Source organism: Zalophus californianus, chromosome 4 (assembly GCF_009762305.2).
Source record: "Zalophus californianus isolate mZalCal1 chromosome 4, mZalCal1.pri.v2, whole genome shotgun sequence".
NCBI lineage: Eukaryota > Metazoa > Chordata > Mammalia > Carnivora > Otariidae > Zalophus > Zalophus californianus.
In genome coordinates this window covers 34332413-34353528 of record NC_045598.1, presented here as the reverse complement: position 1 = coordinate 34353528, position 21116 = coordinate 34332413, and the positions used below count along the sequence as shown (strand labels likewise).

Here is a 21116-nt window from a genome sequence, read left to right as displayed (position 1 = left end):
GACTTCATCATGATTAAAAACTTCTGCTCTGTAAAAGACATTATTAAGAGAATGAAAAGACAAGCCACAGACTGGAAGAAAATATCTGCAAATCCATCTTACAGAGGTCTTCTATCCGGAATATGTAAAGCTGTCTTGCAATTCAATAAGAAGACAACCAATTTAAAAAAACAGCAAGAGACTTGGACAACTCCTCAAAGATAAAAGAATGCCAAATAAGCACATGAAAATGAAGCTGAATATCATTAGTCATTAGCAAACTGCAAATTAAAACCACAGTGAGGTATCACTAGAAATTAGGATAGCTGCAACTAAAAACACTGATGCAGAGATGTGGAGCAGCTGGAACTCTTATCCACTGATGGCAGGAAAGCAAAACAGTACAGTCAATTTGGAAAACAGTTTGGTAAAATCCTGTAGAGTTAAACATACATCCTATATACAAATGTTTATAATGGCTTTCATTATAATCACCCCAAACTAGAATTTACCCAAATGTCTTTTGACTACTGAGTAGATGAACACACTATGTTACATCCATACAATGGAATGCCATTCAGCAATAAAAAGGAACTGATACACACAACACACATATGAATCTCAAATGCATTATACCGAATGAAAGAGGCACACTCAAAAGGCTTCCCACTGTATGATTCCATTAATATAAAATTCTGGAAATACTACAGGGACAGAAAACTGATCAGTGGTCATCAGAGGCTGGGGGTAAGGGGAGGGGTTAACTACAAAGCAGCACAAGGGAACTTTCAGGGGCTGATGATAGAAATGTTCTATTGGACTGTTGTGGTGGTTGCTCAAAGGTATGCATTTATCAAAACCCCTACAACTACACCAAAAAGTCAATTTTATTTCACATAAATTAAACTTCAATAAGTCTTACTTTTAAAAAAATTATGATATATCCATACACTCATATGTTATGTAATCATTAAACAAATAAGATTACCATATATGCTGGTAAGAGGATAATCTCTAACATACATTGTTAGGAGCAAAAAGCAAGATACAAAACAATAAATACGTGATGCTTCTATTTATGGTACTACTGGCCTTCTCTGGGGCAGGGATCTGGAGCAGGAGCATATACCCTTTTGCACATTTTCAGTTATTATTTCTTTAACCATATGCTTGTACTACTTTCAATTGGAAAAAGTAAAAAAAAAAAAAAAAAAAGACAAACCACACCTATATCCAGGTCAAGGAAAACTCAGAGGTGTCTGGTCCAGAGGACTGAGTCAAGTAAGCCTAAGAAAACATTTATAAGAATAATATGGAACATAGCACCAGACACTTTAGAGGTGCTCAATAAATAGCTGGGGGGAAGAAAATTATTTGGAATGAAGTCAGAAGGCAGACCCTGGACAAAGAGCTCTCCATCTGGACACCAGATATTCAGGTAGCAGAGCCCCTATTTTAGACAAGGAGCTAAGCTTGGATTGCTCACATTTTCTAAAGAAAAGGAGAGGGGCCGCCTGGGAGGCTCAGTCGATTAAGTGTCTGCCTTCAGCTCAGGTCATGATCTCAGGGTCCTGGGATGGAGTCCCACATCAGGCTCCCTGCACAGCGGAGAGTCTGCTTCTCCCTCTCCCTCTGCTGCTCCCCCTGCTTGTGCTCTCTCTCTCTCAAATAAATGAATAAAATCTTAAAAAAAAAAAAGAAGCATAAAAACCAAATATTCTGGATTTACTTTCGGGCAAGCTGTTTCTCAGCATTCCTCTGCAAGCACATTGTGTGCCCTAACCTCAGCCTGCTCAGGGATGGGATGCAAGCCATTCCCCCAGTGAACAGATCCCACCCCAAGAGGCCACCTACAGGACTCCTCCTGTGGTGCAAGTGCTACAGCCCGACTCCCAGAGCATCCTAGGGCAGCCTTTCCTCCAGCCACTCTAAGTCAGACACTCCGAGAACTTTCTGAAGGAACAAAATGACCCTGAGAGTCTCACTGCACTCCAGACTGCAGACAAAGTCATCCTGGCATGTCAGGACCGTCTCTACACTACGGCTTCATGGAAAGAAAACTTGAAAGGAAAAGTCAGATATGGAAGCAAGGCCCCTCAGCAGTGGTAAAAGGAACTCCCAGGGTTTGGCACAGCTTCTTTCAGCAAGCTTGGTATCAGGAAGTCGGGAACTCCAGAATGCGAAACGGACAAAGAGAGGTGCTGGAACGGCCAGCCTCTGAAACTCCTCTTTGTTCCCTGCTTTATTTGGATATGCTTCCCTGAAGCCACATAGTTCTGATACCATGGCTTGGAGCCTTTGTGCTGGGTAGCCTCGTCTGGCTGCCCCTGGGTACCTGGCTTCCAAGCAGCAACCACGTAGGTTTGACCCGCTCCCTCCCCTCCACAGAGACAGGCTGGGCTGGCAGGTGTAAGCTCCCAGAGGCACGATGGGATAAGGTATAGCAAGGGCTCAGAATGGGACTGGGGTAGGAACCACCCAAAACAAGTCCTTTCCAGGCACCCGCAGACTCAAGAACCCAGAGGTAAGTAACTCTGTTCTAACAGAGTCTTGTGTTCTCAGAGCACATCACTTGTGCAGCACTGGGTTTCTGACTCCCGGGCCAGGGACCAGGCTATCTGGGCCGCGGGAAGAAACAGGAGCACTTACCGGGGAAAGATGGCAGTCATCAGGGCTGAAGCATAGCCAGGCTTACAAGCTCCCTCTGAAAAGTTTGCGTACTTGGTGGCTAACTCAGCAGGCCTATGGAAAGAGAAGGAAAGTCAGAGCTTGCCAGGCACTGAGCAGTCAGCAGGTATTAGTTCTTGAAGAGTGGTAGGTTTTTCTAAACTTTGAATAAAGCTTCACTCTCTACAATCAGCCTTTCAGCCCCTTTTCTATACCAAGGCTTCGTGGCAGGGGGGAGATCCCAAACCCAAAGCCCTAAAGGAATAATAGGTAGATAAATTAGCAAGGCCCCTCTTAAAGAACTTCATAAAAGGAACTCACTGGGTTTTGCACAGATTCTTTGCAGCAAGCTTAATCCCAAGAAAAGCAGGAACTCCATCCAGGCTCCCAGACTGGGCAAGTGGAGCCTGGAGACCTAGAGAGAGAGCTGCCCAGGCTTTGACTGTCACAAGCACTGCCCTTTCAAGCTTCATTGTGGGGCCCTACATACCAGCCATGCCTGCCTCTATTCTCTCCACACAGACATTCAATGACCCAGCCAGTGGGAACCACTCTTAGTGTCCTGAAGTCAAATATATGTTGGGGCTATTACTATAATGATTAGATATTTAGTTGGAGATGCTCTTCTGCTCTCCTATTCTCTCTGCCTGGAATCTTCTTCCTTGTGCCTCTCCACCTGGCTATGCCTACTGGTCCTTCACAACTAAGCTCAGGTCTCAACTTCACGGGGAGTAATTCCCGACCCCCAGGTTGGGCTAAGTGCCTCCCCTGTGCCCCACGGTCTGCCCCCTGACACGCACATTACATGCCATACTGTACTGTAATAGTTGGTAGTATGTCTCCCTCATTATACTGCAAATTCCCAAGGCTGGAGTCTGATTTAACCCTGCACCTCCAGTCCCTTGCGAAGATATGGGCCCACAGAAGATGCCTACAATTTTCTGATGGAACAAAATGACTCTGATACAGTCTCACTGCACTTGTATTGAAATCAAGACAATCGCAGGAGCCCCCAGAGTGTTTGCTGAATATCTGCAGAATATTTTTTCAGAAGACTTGTGTGTCCTAGCTCTGGTTTTGCGGCGGCAACTACAGTCAAATCACTTCACGTCTTTGGGCTTCCATGTCCTTAGGTGTTCCATGCGGGGCTGGAGTCACGGCCCCACCACCAAAAATTCTTGCCAGTACAGTCCCGAGAAAACTACAGCGGAAGAACAGGACCCATTCAGCGACTGCAAGGCGGGAGGCCCTGCATGCTGGGGCACCTGAGGGAGCCCTGGCGGGCTGCCAGTTCCCAGGCCCAACCTCCCCCGCCTCCACCCTTGGGCCCGTGGCCAACACACTGATGCCCAGCTGCTCTACCGTGCTGGGGCCCCGTGGTAAGTCTCCCCTCGGGGCTGCCTTCTGCAGGAACAGGGTGGGGCAGGTCTGGGGGGACGGGGGCTGGCGCCTGGCCTGGAGAGCCAGAAACGAGGATCCCACCGCCTATCGCGTGTCATGTGTGATTCACTCGTGTGCCCCTGTGGGCCTAGCCCAGCGCCGGGCACAGAGGAACTGCTCACTGAATTTAGACAAATTCATCTGTATCCACGTGCAATTTCTCCCAGAAATTTACTTTTTTTTTTTTTTTTTTAGCCTTTCTTACCAATGAAATGTAAAGCCAGAAATGCAGATGCAAATGCCCGTGCTAAGCCAGAGTTGAGACTTTATTTGGTAGGTCAAAGAAAGTCAAAGGTTTAACAAGAGAATTTAAGTAACAGTATTTTCTTATGTAAACAACTTACTTCCGAAACAAAATGTAAACTTCAGTATAACTGATGAACTTACGGGAAGCTCTTAGACTAGGCAGAGTGACTGAAATACAGATTTTTTTCAGTTCTTCAACAGCCATGTGAGTAGGTGCTATCGCAGTTATTAATTTACACATGAGCTCAGAAAGATAAAGAAACTTATCCAAGATCCTACGGCCAGGAAAGTGGCAGACAGCAGTGCAGGAGCTCCTAACATGGACCATGGTAAGCACCATCACACACTTGGCTAGCTCGGGAGTGGTCAGCGTTGGTAGACGGGGATAGAGAAGAGGGTCAGGAAGGTCTCCCACCACCCTTTGAAAGTGTGCAGACAAGCAGCGAGGTGCTGTGAGTCTCTCCTATCCGTGCCTCCCAATCCCCCACTATCTGTGTGCCTGCCTTGTAACTGTGGGTTCCTGTTTTCTTTCTGGATTCCAGAAAGTTTCACACTGAAGACGAAAGATGGATGGCAGTTGCCCCTCTAACACAGTGCCCCACAGCAATGTACATACAACAACAGACAAGCCTTTGGCCATTTCTTTCCTCTCTGGTTTACACCATCAACCTCTGGTGAGGTGCTTCAGGAATAAGGAGCATGGGCAGCACAAGGTCTACGGACTCAGGTAATCTCTCATGGAGAAGAGGGGGCACTGGCCAGCTGGAGCACAGGGAAGCCAGAACCCAGCTGGGAAGGCTCTTCCCATGATAGTGCAAGGTAGCCAGATGTCGAGGATGAGCAGCTCTAAATCAACCCCCCATTTAGAAGGCAACAGTACCTTCTAAAACATACAGCCCCGAGGACAGTGTGCCAGGTCAAGTTATTACCAAATTAAAATGCCTTAGCAGTGGCCTCCTGACTACCCCAGGGAGAGAAGAATAGGGGGAGTGTTGGGGATTCTGAGTCATACAGCAGGCTGGGACCTCAGGGGCAGTTAGCGGTCAAAACCACCAAGATTAACAGTCGCCAACTCCCTCAGGCCAGAATAGTTAGTTTCTCTAAGGCACTCACACTCCAAATGCCAGGAGGCCCCCACAGATGTCTGATCAAATCATTCAGCCCTTGTTCTTCTCATACTCTCCAGCTGGCCTTTCATTTTGGGAGATTTAGCATTTCAACCAGTAAGAGCACCCATTGTCCCACAAACGTGACTACCAAGCCCCTGGGGTGAAGAGTGTGAACCGCTGCACTCAAGAGGAAATCCAGGCAGACAGACTGGAACCCAAGAGAAGGAACCACACTTCCACGCCCCTGCTTCACCCAGGAGCATGGACTTTAAGGATCAGGCCAAGCAAAGGGTTATAAATGGGAAGAGCATAGGATCTGGAATGAGAAACTTTCACAGAGGACATTGGCAAGTGGTGTGACTCGGGCAAGTGATGGAAAATCTGATTCTCGGCTTCCTCATCTGCAAATGGGAACCACTCAATTCCCAGGGACCTTGGGAGGATGTGGTGAGAAAGCACACTTGGAGGGGCTGGCTGTCCTCTAGAGCACCGAGCACCACACCAACGTTATGTGAAAGATGAGGTGGCAGAGGCAGGCATCCAGATCATGATGAATGATGAATGCTTCACTCGAGTTTGGATTCTGTAATACAGGAGCATCACTGAATGATGCCCAGTGGGAAAGTGCATTCGGGGATCAATGTTTGGCAGGTGAGGAGGCTGCGAGAGGCTGGAAGGAGCAGTCCATGAGACAGAACAATAATCCGGAGAGAGTGAATGCTCTCTCAGTTGCCAAAGGCCAGGAAGTGTCTCAAGGACATAGGAACCACCTGCACTGAACACAGTGGAAGGCCTGGCAAGGTGTGGCCCCTGGCTTGACAGCTGGTTTTGGCAACATGGAAGTTACTCCTGACCTTGACAAGAGCTGGTTCACTGGAGAGTGGGGGTGAAAGGCTGATTTCACTGGGCTTAAGAGAAAACAGAATGAGTGGAGTCATGGAATAGAGACTACTGTTTTTGCTATTAGGGGAGACAGAGAAATGGGGCAACAGATGAAGGGAGGAAGCAGGGAAAGATGTTTTTGAGGTTAGGAGACAGTTTAGCACATTTGTAAGGTGGTTGGAATAAGAGGGAAACTCCTGATGTGGCCAATAGGACTGTCTTTGAGGAGGTGGGAGGGGGGAAGCAGGGGGAAGGACCCTACAAAAGTAGGAGGGTTGGCCTTCCTCTGCTCACCCCACCCCACCCTGGCCAGTGACTGCCTAGTCACCTCTGCAACACTTGGTTTAAGCACCATTCCCTTCCCCAGCAGAACCAAGCTACCTAGTCATGACAACGGAACAAGACCATGTAGGTAACACCTGGCACGATGCTTGACAAGCAACAGTGAATAAATAGTAGTGTCCTTTTAAGCCAGTATAGCAATTTAATCAGAGCTAGCCAATATTATCGTCAGAAGGACTTGCGTGAACACACAGATAAGAACCCTTGGCCCTGGGCTGGCCCCACCACTGCTTCTTCAATGCTACCCTCCCTAACCTTCCTGCTGAAGATGCATTTCTCCAATTACTAGAGATCTGTGTCTGGAACATGACTTGGGAAATGGCAGAAGCAGCTTAAGTAGCTTTAGTAACCCTATTCCGTCATTAAACATTTTCATTTTTCTTTCTTTCTGAAGTAGACTAATGAAAGAAAGGCTACTTAACATTGCCATAGATCTTTTCAGCTCCAAGATGAAACTTTTCTCCTTAAGGATAATTTCTATCTCTTCTGACTGCCTCTTCCATCTGACTCCATTATTACAGATCTGCTGGCTCTTCTTGCATTATCATTAGTCTCTTCATTCACCCACATTTGGGGGCGGCCAATCCATCCTGCCCTGAGCGTCACTGACCCCTTGCTCTTGTGAACGCCAATGTAGGCTGGGGCTTCCATATAGATTTTGCCCCACTTATGGTGATCGATAATAAACTTGGCAGCACTGTCCTATGTCTCTTTCATCACTTTAAGGCAGAGGGACTGCTTGATCTGAGCCATCTGGAATCTGTGGTATTTCTCAGCTCTAGAGGACCTGCCTTTCAGCTCTTGCTACTTACTGCGCACTGTAATACCTTTTCAACAAACCAGGCCACTCTGCTGTTTGATCACTGATTCTGGAGTTGACATTACTGCAGTTTATCTTTGTCTCCAGGACCTTGTCACTTATTTCATTTTGGCTGGTAGGCTGCTCTCCAGTAAGCTCTTGCAAGCGCTTTAGCCTGAGCTGTATAGGCAATGCTCACAGAGACTCTCCATGAGGGATTTGTTGCAACTGCTCCAATTCAATTTTGTTTCTACATTTCTTAAAAACAAAACAAAACAAAACAAAAACCACATCCTCTTTCAGGGTGGTAGTGGAAAGAACATGGAAACTAACATTTACTGAGCATAAACCATATGCTAATAGTTGACCTAATTATTTCATTTAGCCTTACAATAATTCTCTAAGGCAGTACAGCCCTGAGATCCAGGCATGCAGGGTGTAGAGTCCAAGAGAAGACATGGTTGGAAGATGTGCTGTTCTATTTTTAACACTATAAAATTTCAAATGATAAATTTTGATAGGGATTGTACTAACTCTGTAGATTGCTTTGAGTGGTATGTACATTTTAACAGTATTAATTCTTCCAATCCAAGAGCATGGAATATCTTTCCATTTATTTATGCCTTCTTCAATTTCTTCCATCAAAGTCTTACAGTCTTCAGTGTACAGGTCTTTCACCTCCTCGGTTAAATTTATTTCTAGGTCTTTTACTCTTTTTGAGGCAACTGTACATGGATTTTTAAGGAATTTCTCTTACTTATAGTTACTGCTGTATAAAAATGCAACTGATTTTTGTGTATTGATTTTGTGTCCTGCAACTTTACTGAATCCATTTATCAGTTCAAATGGTTTTTTCGTGGAGTCTTTAGAATCTTCTCTACACAGTATCATGTCATCTGCAAATACAGACACTTTTCACTTCTTCCTTTCTGATCTGGATGCCTTTCTTTTTCTTACCTGTTTTGGCTAGAACTTCTAATACTATGATGAATAAAAGTGGTGAGAGTGGACATCTTGTTCCTGATCTTGGAGGAAAAGCTTTCAGCTTTTTACTGTTGAGGATGATGTTAGCTGTGGGCTTGTCATATGCCGTCTTTATTACGTTGAGGTAAATTCCCTCTATACGCAACTGTTGAGAGCTTTTATTATGAATGGATGTTGAAATCTGTCAAATGCTGGGGAGCCTGAGTGCCTCAGTTGGTCAAGCATCTGGCTCATGATTTCAGGTCATGACCTTGGGGTCATGAGATCCAGCCCCATGTCAGGCTCCATGCTCCACGGGGTCTTCTCGAGATTCTCTCTCCCTCTCCCTCTGCCCCTCCCACCCTGCATGCTTGCTCTCTCTCTCTAAAATAAATAAATCTTAAAAAAAAAAAACAGGTTTCAGAGAGCCAAGGTACTATGAATACTAACAGTATGATTAGTTTTTTCTTGTGGCAGGAGGTGTGAATTAGCCAGAAATGATGCACTGGACAATAAAATACACGAAGAGATGCCTGAACCTGAACAGAAAGAGATGGCATCTGGGTACTGTGAAGACCCTTCATGTGTACTGAATGGACAATAAACAAATACATAAGCATCTCCTCCTTCCCCACTGTTCTAAATCCTCATCAGTAAATCACTGTATCTTACATGGACCCATCAACGTGTTTATACACCAGAGGTGTTACAAAAAATATTTAGCTGGGGGCAGGTGGCGCCTGGGTGGCTGTCGGTTAAGCGACTGCCTTCAGCTCGGGTCATGATTCCAGGGTCCTGGGATCGAGTCCCACATCGGGCTCCCTGCTCAGCAGGAAGCCTGCTTCTCCCTCTCCCTCTGCTCACACACTCTCTCTCTCTGTCAAATAAATAAATAAATAAATAAAATATTTTAAAAAATTTTTCGCTGGGGCTCTGCACACCCTTGGTGCAGCCCTACTTTAAGGTAAGTATTATTCTCATTTTTGACAAGACAAACGGGGTCTAAAACCCATCCTCTGCTCTCACCAAAGCCCTTGCTTTCTTTGGTATAAAGAACAATTGGCATAAAGGTAAAAAACTTGAGTTTAAGTAACTAGCTCTTCCACTTACCAGTTGTGTAACCTCAGGTAAGAAGTAATCAGTTTCCTCAACTCTTACAATAGTTATAACAACACATATTTTCTAGAATGGATGGAAAGATCAAATGATTTCCTGTAACAATGTAGGTCAGAGCATTCTTTGAAAGGTTATAGAAATGTCAGTTACTGCTCCTGTTTTAACACTTAACTTCAGCTTTTACTACTTCTAGATCATCTGAATTATTATCATTTTACTAATCTAATGAGGAAAAAAACTGTTCCTTTTATTTTTCTTACTTGGATTATTTTCTCCAACTCACCTGGCTGTCTCCAAACCTCTGCTAATAGGTATGTGTGTGTGTGGTTAGATTTATACCTAAGTCTTTCTTTGCATATGTGCGCTAATGTAAACGATACTGTATTTTTAGTTTATTTTTATTTTTTTACATGGGAGCTACTGGTTTTATTTTCCCAGATGCAGCAATTCTTTGAAGGCTTGAGTTTTTACTTCCAAAACAGGGATAATAACAGTATCTACCTTAGAGGTGAGGACAGAAAGAGATTGTGTGTGTGTGTGTGTGTGTGTGTGTGTGTATGTGTGTGTGTGTGTGTATATATATATATATATATATATATATATATATATATATATATATATATGGCTTGGTGCTTAGCAGGCATGCAATATACTATTAGTAATTAATATAGGCTTCCTACGTTTCTGTTAATCCAAAGCTTACATTGGAATAATTAAAGCATATGACTTTGCTGCCCTCCAGAGGGTCACAGTCTAGTATTATGATGTATTATGAAACAAATATGCATCACAGGTGTCATAACCACATTAAACATAGGCACACAGGTCTGGGCATATCTGATGGACATCTTCAGCCTCTTCTAAGGCAGAGTAGGCCTCCTGGCACCCCCAGGCCCTTGGCCGCTGGTCCCCAGCCTGGCACTTCTTCTGTTCTCCCACTATTAGGCTCCAAGGGCTGCCACCACAAATTACCCCAAAGGTGGGGGGGTGGGGTGGAGCTTTAAACAACAGAAACTTATCCTCTCACAGTTCAGGAGGCCAGAAGTCCAAATCAAGGTGGTTTCCTCAGGTGGTTCCTTCTAGAGGCTCTGAGGGAGAATCTGCTCTGTGGTCCTCTGTAGCTTCAGGTGGCAGCCAACAATCCTCAGCATTCCTTGGCTTGTGGGCGCATCACTCCACTCTCTGCCTCCACTGTCACAGTGTTCTCTCAATGATGTGTGTTTTTAATGTCAAATTCCAATTGCTTATTGCTGGTTTATAGGAAAACAACTGACTTTTGTATATTATTAACCTCATATCCTAGAGCCTTGCTATAATTGCTAATTAGCTCCAGGAGTGTTTTGGCAAGTTTCTGGATTTTTCTATACAGACAATCATGTCATCTGTGAAAAAAGACAATTTTACGTCTTCATTCCCAGTCTCTATGCCTTTTAATTCCTTTTCTTTCTTTTTGAATTAGCTGGAGCTTACAGTATAATACTGGAAAGGAGTGCTGGAAGGGGACATTCTTGCCTTTTCCCAGTCTTGGGGGAACGCATCTAGTTTTCTCATTATTAAGCATGATGTTACCTGCAGGGTTTTTTGTAGGTGTTCTTTATCATATTCTATTACTAGTGTGCTGACAGTTTTTTTTCCCCCTAAAATCATGATTGGATATTGGATTATACTGAATGCTTTTTCTGCATCTTATAGATGTGATCATATAATTTTTCTCCTTTAGCCTGTTGATGGGATGAAATACAGTCACTGATTTTCCAATGTTGAATCAGTTTTGCATGCCTGGAATAAATCCCACTTGGTTATAGTGTTTGATTCTTTTTATACATTGTTTTGGATTCAATACGCTAATATTTTGTTGAGTATTTTTATGTTATGCTCATGAGAGGTAACGGTCTGTAGTTTTCCTTTCTTACAATGTCTTTTTTTTAAAGCAATTTCTACATCCAATCTGGGGCTTGAACTCACGAACCCGAGATCAAGAGTCACATGCTCTACCAACTGAGCCAGACTTTCTTATAATGTCTTCATCTTGTTTTGGTTTTAGGATAATGGTAGCTTCACAGAACAAGTTAGGAAGGGTTCCTCTGTTCCTATTTTCTATAAGAGATTGTAGAGAATCGGTATCATCTTTTCCTTAAATGTTTGATAGAATTCACCAGTGAAACCAACTAAGTGCACTGTTTTCTGTCTTCGAAATTTATTAAATTTTGATTCAATTTCTTTAGTAGATACAGACCTATTCAGATGATCTATTTCTTCTTGCATGAGTTTTGGAAGTTTGTGTCTTCCAAGGAATTGGTCCATTGTACATAAGTTATCAAACTGCCTTTACAGACTTGTTCATAATATTCCTTTATTATCCTTTTAATATCCACGGGATCAGTAGTGACAATGCCCCTTTTATTTCTGATATTAGTCTTTTGTATCTTCGTTTTTCTTGGCTAGCCTGACTAGAGGTTCATCAATTTTATTGATATTTTCAAAGAACTAGCTTTTAAGGGCACCTAGGTGGCTCAGTCGGTTAAGTGTCTGCCTTCAGCTCAGGTCATGAGCCCAGGGTCCTGGGATCTAGCCCCACGTCGGGCTCCCTGCTCGGTGGGGAGTCTGCTTCTCCCTCTCCCTCTCCCCTGGCCCCTCCCCCTGCTTGTGCTTTCTCTCTCTCTCTGTCATATAAATAAATAAATCTTAAAAAAAAAGAATTAGCGGGGCGCCTGAGTGGCTCAGTCGTTAAGCGTGTGCCTTCAGCTCAGGTCATGATCCCAAGGTCCTGGGATCGAGCCCCGCATCGGGATCCCCGCTCTGCAGGAAGCCTGCTTCTCCCTCTCCCACTCCCCCTGCTTGTGTTCCCCCTCTCGCTGTGTCTCTCTCTGTCAAATAAATAAATGAAATCTTAAAAAAAAAAAAGAATTAGCTTTTAGTTTTGTTGATTTTTCTCTACTGATTTCTGCTCTTTACTTCTCTGATGGCCTTCTATGTACTATCTCTCTTTACATTTCTGTCCTCTCCAATCCTCCTACCCTCCTGCAGACAAAGTCATCTTCCTACAAAACTGATTATGTTTTTCACCTGCTTAAAACACTTCAATGATGGGGCGCCTGGGTGGCTCAGTCGTTAAGCGTCTGCCTTTGGCTCAGGTCATGATCCCAGGGTCCTGGGATCGAGCCCCACATTGGGCTCCCTGCTCGGCGGGAAGCCTGCTTCTCCCTCTCCCACTCCCCCTGCTTGTGTTCCCTCTCTTGCTGTCTCTCTCTCTGTCAAATAAATAAATAAATAAATAAAATCTTTAAAAAAAAAAAAACACTTCAATGGCATCTTTTGCCCTCAAGATGAAGCCTAAACTTCTTACTGTTATATCAAAAGCCTTGCATGATTTGGTCTGCCCATTCTTTCAGACTTACCATGTCTCACCCTCAGACCTCCTGGCAATTTGACAGCACAGCAAAGTAAGTCTTTACACAAATATTTATTTCAATTATAGGTAAGGAAGAGATACTTAAGTAGGTCAATAGAATGTCCAGGAAACTCTTGAAATAATTGATTCAGATTTTTTAAAGCCCATAAAGAAAAAGCTAGAGGAAGGGCTGGTAACCAAAAATTAATATAAAATAGATTTTTGAAAGTAGTGTTTAGAGACCTAGAGATCATAATGGAAGTTTGAAAGAAAAGTACAGAAAAGAAGGCACATCCAAATATATCTTTTCATTGTACATGTATATGAGGGCAACACAAAAAAACGTAAACTCAAAAGGAAAAAAGTATCCACAATCCCACTATCCTAATGTAACTACTACTACATTCTGCCATAGTTATTATGACATATTCAGATATGATTATAGTGACAGGCTTGAAGGCTGTATCTCCATGGTTCTCAACCCTGGCCTATTAGAATCACCTGAGGGAACTTTTAAACACTAAGGCACCTAAGTCTGATTCCTGATCTGCTAAATCAGAATCTCTCGGTGGTGAGGACCTGGGCTAAGAGCCAATGTATGTAGACAGACTCCTCTGTGTTGGCAGCGCTCTCCCCTCAAACCTGAGTTTATTCTTGTTATCAACCAACTGGGAAAGTGCAAAGTTCCTCAGACAGAAGACAGTATCTTTTAAAGCGGTGATTCTCAACTTGGAACCATATTGGACTCACCTGAAGAGCTTAAAAAAATCCCAATGCCCAGGCTATACCTGAACCCCATGACTTCAGAATCTATACCGGGTAGGACGCAGGCATGGGTAATTTGTTTAAGCTTCCCGGGTGATTCCAATATGCAGTCCAATTGAGGAGCCACTGTGCTGAGAGCTCCAGGTGAGCTACAAAGAAGGAATGTGACTCTCTGGGTCTTGATCATATAGGTACCAAGATGTGTAAGAGGAAGTCTTTGAACAGTGGGGGTTGTGAACAGGCTAGAAGCTGTGAAGCAAAGAGCCCAGTCCAGTCCTGCCAGGCCACGCTCTGCCACTGTGAACTGAGGAGGGCTCTGGTCTGAGCTATCTACAGAAGAAACAGAACACTGTAGTTTGCAAACCAGATGACCTTTTTGGCTTTCTTATGCTCTCGGGGTTTATTTCTCTGTTGTTCCCTTTTAGTCTTTAGTGAAATATTTTTAGCTTTGCTTAGAGGAACCAAGAAAAGGTTTTTGTTGTTGTTTTCTCCCCCCTCTTTTTTAAAGCATTAAAGAGAACCCGTGCTCTCTAGAGTCCACTTGATGGTGGCGGCCGTTCTTGAAGTGAGAGACCCTCCGGGAGATGGTGACACACAGGGTTAAAGACAGGGGTCATGTGGCATTCCTCATCACTGCACTTCCCATTCTTCCAAAATCTTCCAGTACTGAGACTTAGGGTCTGCGTTTTGTTATTATAATGGCACTATTCTGTCTTATATCCTCCTACTCTGTCCTTTTTAACTGTTTACACACATTTATTGAATATTCACTGTGCACCAGGAACACTACACGAGGCACTGGGAGTACACCTGTGAGCAGGACATTCATATCTCCTGCCTTTACGAAGCTTACTGGGGATCAAATTGACATTGTGAATTTGGAAAAAAGAGAAAGCTCTGTGGAATAGTGGGATGAGTAGAAAGTTTGGTGCCAAGTGGAGAGGGGTTTGAATGCTGGCTTGATCACATACCGTTCTGTGAACTCAGGTAAATTCTTTCTATGGTGACTTTCTCATTTGTTAAGATGCATTTAAGTACCACCTACTTCACAGATTTATCCACCAATTCATTCATTCATTCATTCATTCATCCATGCAACAAATGTTTACTGAGCAACTACCAAGTGCTGGGCACTGTTTTAGGCACTAAGAAGTAGTAGTGAAAAAAATAGACAAACCCCTTCCATCTGCCCTCCCTCTCGTGGGAGGGGACAAACAACAAGTAGGTAAAACATAGATATCCAACAGTGGAAAACACTCTGGAGAAAAATGGCACAGTAGGGGGAATGGGGAATGCCAATGGAGGTTAGGGTTACAACTTTAAGTGGGATGGGCAGGGGATATTTGAGCTAACGTCTGAAAAGGTGAGGCAGTCTCTGCAGATGTCTGGGGAAGAACATCCCAAACAAAGAAATGAGCAAATGCCAAGAGTCTGAGGCAGTGATGGGCCTGAAGTATTTGAGGCGCAGCAAGGAGCCCTGTATAGTATAATAAACAAGAAGAGTGGTAAGAAAACAGAGGAGTCTAGACTGTGGAAGGGCCTTGGTTGAGCATGGTAAAAACTCTGGCTCTTATACTAAGAGAAATGGGGAGCCACTGGAGAGTTCTGAACACAGGAGTAACTAGGGCTATCTTGCACTTAACAGGATGGATCACTTAGGCTTCGGCGTAGAACTGGACCACCGGGAAGCAAGCGTGAAAGCAGGCAGGAGGGCGTCATGTAGGAGACAGTGGTTGTCCAGACAGAGTGATGGCGGGAGAAGGAGCGAGAAGTGGCTGGACCTCCAGATATTTAAGGTAAAGCCAATAGGCTTTGCTGATGATTAGTGTCAAAAACATGATGCTAAGGTTTTTGACCTGAGCAACTGGAAGGATGAAGTTACCATGTAGTGGGGTAGGGAAGATTCTGGGAGGCAGGGGATGTGAATCGGGAGTTTGCTTCTAGATCTGTGAAGTGTGACGTGCCTACACACCCACGTAAAGGAGGCAACTGGGTAAACGGGTCTGAAGTATGGGGAAAGAAGACTAGGCATTCACTACACATTTGGGAGTTATCAGCTTCAGATGACACATGGGGCTGGCGAGGTCCTCCAAGCGGCTGTGGCGAGGACAGGTAAAGCAGAAAGCACCAAGTACAGCATCAGGCATATATTAAGTGTTCAATAAACACTTTCTCAGTGCAGCCATAGGGAACTTGGCAGGCCATTCGGGGAAACAGTAAACTAGGCCTTGGGGTATATTTTAGACTGCCCCAGGTTTATAGGCCTTTCACAGATGACTTGGGTTTTCACAAGCCTTTGGAGGTTAAAAATAATTGGTTTTGGCTTTCATATCTTTGTGTCTTCACAGAGAATTCCTTACAAAAGTAGACTGAGCACTAAAGTCCCAGTGCTCTCGCCCACATGGTGACTATAAAACACATTGTGGCAGCAGACAGGAGCTTTCCCAGAGCACAGAGCGGCTACCCACACTCAGCTGAAACAGACGAAACCTCCACTTTACTAAATCAGCTCCCTGAAGGCTGGCATGAGCTCAGAAAACACACACACCTGGACACCAGGGTCTGGCTCCTTTGAAGCTCCAGGTGGCTCTTCTCTCTGCCGGACTAATGGGCACATTCCCGGATCCTCCTAAGTGAGATTTCCTTAGGGTTCTGTGCTGAGTGCTCTGCCTCCCGATACTGGTGGGCCTAACCCCCTCTCTTCCTTTGAGGCCTTGCTCAAAAGCCGCCTTCCAACGAGGCCCACCCTGACTACCACATTCAAACTCCCAATCTCTCCTCCAGCGTTCCCCTGTCCTGCTCTATTTTCTGCCATGCCACTTACTACCTTCCAAGACATTGAAAACTTGACTTATTGGTTATACTTTTTGTTCAGTGACTGACTTTGGGACTCAATGACTGGGATATTCTCACAGCACAGAACACTGCTTGACACACTGAAGTTGCTCAAGACATTGGTTGAATAAAGGAAGAAGTGCTCACCTCACTGCTGGGGCAGCAACCTGTAGCCCTGAGCCTTTCCCCAGGACCCCCAACTTTGAACAGCAGACTCTCAGAGAACCCAGAGCCTCCCCAGGAACCAGACTGCCCTCCTTTCCCCACAGGTATCATCCGATCAAGCTGTAGCTGAGTACACTGAGAGCCTGAGTGTCCCCCCCCACCCCACCCCAGGAGAATACGAGATTAATTCTTGGGCAATCTTGGGGCAGCCCCACATCCTGGTTATTCTTGTTCAGTCCCTCAATTGTGTCCTTGTCGGTTTCCTCATGTTCAAGTCACTGCTCTCTGCTTCTTCTCGGCCCCATCTCCCACTTCTCCCTGCCTGTGCTATGCTAACTTTCCACTGTGTTCTGCAAAGTCTTGTCCCTTTACATCCTCAGCTTCTTCGTGAATGCCCCTTCCATCCACTGCTCTCACAGACACCTGGGTCTCCCCTGAAAACGCCATTTCCTCTCCGGCCCTGTGTGATGGAGGCTGCTCTTTCTTGTATTCCCCATGCAGCTGAGGATCCCTTGTATCCTCTTTGTACTCCATCTACGCTTTCAAGCCACCACTTATGTCATTCTTATTAGATAAAATCAAAAACAAAAACCCGTTCATTGTTGATGCTATCCAGAAATACTACCTCCTGCCCCTCCCCCCGCCATTCTCAGTTACTCCTGTCCCATTCACTAAGTCTTTAGCTCACAAGACACCCTTTCCAATCGAGCTTATAAGGTCATCTGTTTGGCTTAGAATTTTCAGTTTTATCCCAATTACAAAGAGCATAGTTGGTACTCAAGGAATATTTGTGGGACACCTGGGTGGCTCACTCAGTCAGCTGAGCATCAGACTCTCGGTCATGATCTCGGAGTCAGAAGATCAAGCCCTGAGTCAGGCTCTGTGCTCAGCGGGGAGTCTACTTGGGATTCCCTCTGCCTCTCCCTCTGCCCTTCTCCCTGCTCGCACACACACACTTTCTCTCTCTCTCAAATAAACAAATAAAATCTTAAAAAAAAATATTTGCTAAATGAATTAGTGAATAAATGAAACCTGGGGCATGGAGAAGGAGGTAAGTTGAGGTTCAAGTCTCATTTTTGGGTTACATCCTTCCCAGTTTAGCAGACACTGATAAGGGTACAGGATAGGCTGAATGTCATCCTTGGATGATTATTATTATCCCCACTTTATAGCTCACTCAAGATTATAGTTAGTAAGATGTGGAACTGGGCTTCAAAAATCCGTATCTGACAGCACAGCCCATGTTTTTAACTGCCAAAAAACATTGCCCTCCTGGGCGCCTGGGTGGCTCAGTTGGTTAAGCGACTGCCTTGGGCTCAGGTCATGATCCCGGGATTGTGGGATCGAGTCCCACATAGGGCTCCCCCTGCTCTGTGGCGAGCCTGCTTCTCCCTCTCCATCTGCCTGACACTCCCCCTGCTTGTGCTCTCGAACTCTCTCTCTCTAATAAATAAATAATCTTTAAAAACAAAACACTTCCCTCCTGAACAACACAGCTTGCAGTTAAAAGACATGGTTCCTAAAGCTCACTGCATATAAGTATTCTGAATAATTTTCATAGCGTTGACACAAGATTTTGTCATAATACAAGCAGTAGGGAATTCTCAAAGGAAACAGAAAACTATTTTTCCCCACAGAGATATAATTAAAAGAATATAGTGAAGACCAAAAAAAAAATCCAAAACATCTATTTTCAGATTTGTGGGGAATCACTGGGTATAGAGACATTTTAATTAAGACTAGTCCTGTATAATAAGATTTCAAGAATGGAAAGCACCTGAGGGGGGGAGACAATTTTCACACAGCTCTATCTGTGCAGGACTCTCAGTTAAGGCACCTATGATTTGTGGGCTGAATCTAACCCACTATCTTGTTTTTCTGATGGCCCATGAGGTAAGAGTTATTTGTAACAGCTGAGAAAAAAAAAACATCTCATGATACATAGAAATTATATTAAAATTTCAGTGTCCATAAATGAAATTTCATGGGAATACAGACCTACTCATTTGTCTACGTGCTGTCCCTGCCTGCTTTTATGTTACAGCAGCAGAGCTGAGTAGTTGTAACAGAAACAATAAAGCCAATGTTGGCTAAAATGGTGACTCTCTGGCCCTTACAGAAAAAGTTGGCCAACCCATTATAGATTCTTTCTTCTGACTTATCTTTCAGTTCACTAACACGGTCTTCAGTTGTATCTAATCCTGCTAAATCCTATTGAGTTTTTAATTTTACTTAATGTGTTTTTCAATTCTAGAAGTTTTGTTTTTCCAAATCGGATATTTTGCTTTTTATAATCCCCTAACCACGTATATAATACATAATTCAATCTCGTCTTTATTTCTTTAAATATAGTATATCTAATTGCTTTATCAATTGTGTCTGGTAATTCTGACTTCACAAGTCTTTGCAGGTCCCCCTCTGTTGTCTGGTGTTTTTCATGGTTCTCACCAATGGAGCCTTATTTCCTCGTGTGCTTTACTGTTAGCTGTTCACTTCCTTGAAAGGTTATTTGCAAGGAGCTCACATCTTCCTCCAGAGCAGGCCTGCATTTGCCTCTGCCAAGACCTTGGCAGCACTGTCAATCTGTAATACCTTAAACTCTCAAATACTTAAAGTTCACAGCTTGAGGTTCCATAGATCACCTGGCTGTGAATATCAAGTGTTGCTTTTTTATTAACTTATTGCCCTGATCCACTCAGAGTTCTGGCAACCTTTTCTGGTTGAGGGGTGCAGGTTTCCTTCTAGTTCCTCCTATGCTGAGTCCTTCGGGGTTCTAGTTTAATGTGGAAAGGATCAAAAGATGGAAAATAGGGAAGAGATATTAGTAGACCTGCAGGCTAGAAGGCGAAGGTCTAACATTTAAACTCTGATTAAAGGGGAGTAGAGAGAGAGTGGGCAGAGGCAATATTTAAACAGATAATGGCCGAAAAATTTCCAAAACGTATGCAGTCCTATACTCCAGAAGTATAGTGACAGATGGTGGCTACACTTGTGATGAACAAAGCATAACATATGGACTCTTCAAATCACGATGTTGTACACCGGAAGCTAATGTAACATGGTGTGTCAACTATATTTCAATTTTAAAAATCAATTCTGTAAAAAAAATTGTTTAATTTAAAAATGTTTAAAAATCTAAAGGAATCCAATCAAGACAAATAAAAAGAAATTCTTACATTTATAAATCTATTCATACTTCCTACAAGCCTTTCTTCTATTCTTCCTAAAAATCTTGGGAGGTAGGTATTACTATCTACATTTTTTCGTATGGAAAAACTGGTATTCAGAGAACTAAGACAAATTATTTACAGTCATGTAATTCTAAGCAGCAGGGGCAGAATTCAAATCTAGTTCTTCTGATTCAAGTTCAGGTTCTTCCCTGTACATCGGAAGTAGAACACAACACAGCAGAAGGTGACCTCGTAAGAGGAGATCCAGCCACTGCTAAGGGATCACCTCCAGAACTCAGAACCTTGAACTTGGAAACTTTTCCCTGGAAGCAGGTAAAAATCATTCCCACACAGCTGTGCTTTCTTCTGAAGATAAGCACCAGACTGGAAAAGTCTTTTCAATTAGGGGCAGGAACATTCTAGCTTGTACCTTCACTTGTGAGTTATTCCCCGGGCTAAAGACCAAGTTGAACTCAAATGCTTCATGGGCCTGGCCTGGGATGCAACAGCAAGCCGCAAAACAGCCCACGGTGTACCAGCCACCCGTCAGGAGAGCAGGACAGGAGCGTCCTCCTAATTCCTCTCCCCACGCCACTGGAGACAGTTTAAATACTGTAGTTAACATATCCTAGGTAACATGCCTTTTGTTCATCAATGTGACTTGACTTGGTAAATTACTACATCTTTTCCATTCTGGTGACATTTCATTTGTTTACAGCTTATACTTGATTTCTTTTTCACCCAGAGCACTAAATTAAGAATTTTTCTAAGGGCGAAGCCTATGGCTTTCTAACATAATTGGGTCCCATTCCCCAGATGTTAACATGTGGCTGACATCTCTCCACTAGCCTGGTATAAAGAGCAGACCATCCTTCCCTTGGGGCTGCCTCCGTGATGTATAAAAGCTGGGAGAATTACAACGCCTGAACTCACAGTATGAGGCACAAGAACCACAAAGCCAGAGGCCAGGAAACAGCCCAAGGCTAGACAATTCAGTGGGAAAGCCAGATAGCCCCAGATTCGATGTCTTGTGTGTAGGCGCAGTCATCACCATCACAAGCAGCTACAGTCAAGGGCTAATGCAAGACAGGAAAGCGAGGAGACACAATTCCCATCTTTCATGTCTGTCTGGTACAGAACAGGGGCCACGGGTGTACAAAGACGACTGACAACCGAAAGGAGCTACAGGTGGTTTTGCAACCATTTACTGCAGCTCAGCCATGCGAGAGGTGCCATGCAGGGCACCA

General features: G+C 44.1%; 1 protein-coding gene across 4 annotated transcripts in view; it reads right to left on the bottom strand.

Moving 5' to 3' along the window:
- ST3GAL3 (ST3 beta-galactoside alpha-2,3-sialyltransferase 3) overlaps positions 1–21116 on the bottom strand; it is a 179707-nt gene that overhangs the window by 71802 nt on the left and 86789 nt on the right. For all 4 annotated transcript variants that reach the window (XM_027620586.2, XM_027620595.2, XM_027620576.2 and 1 more), the window contains one exon: positions 2629–2721. In XM_027620586.2, coding sequence (XP_027476387.1) covers positions 2629–2648 — 20 coding nt within the window. In that variant the 5' untranslated portion in view covers positions 2649–2721. The remainder of the gene's footprint in view (positions 1–2628; positions 2722–21116) is intronic.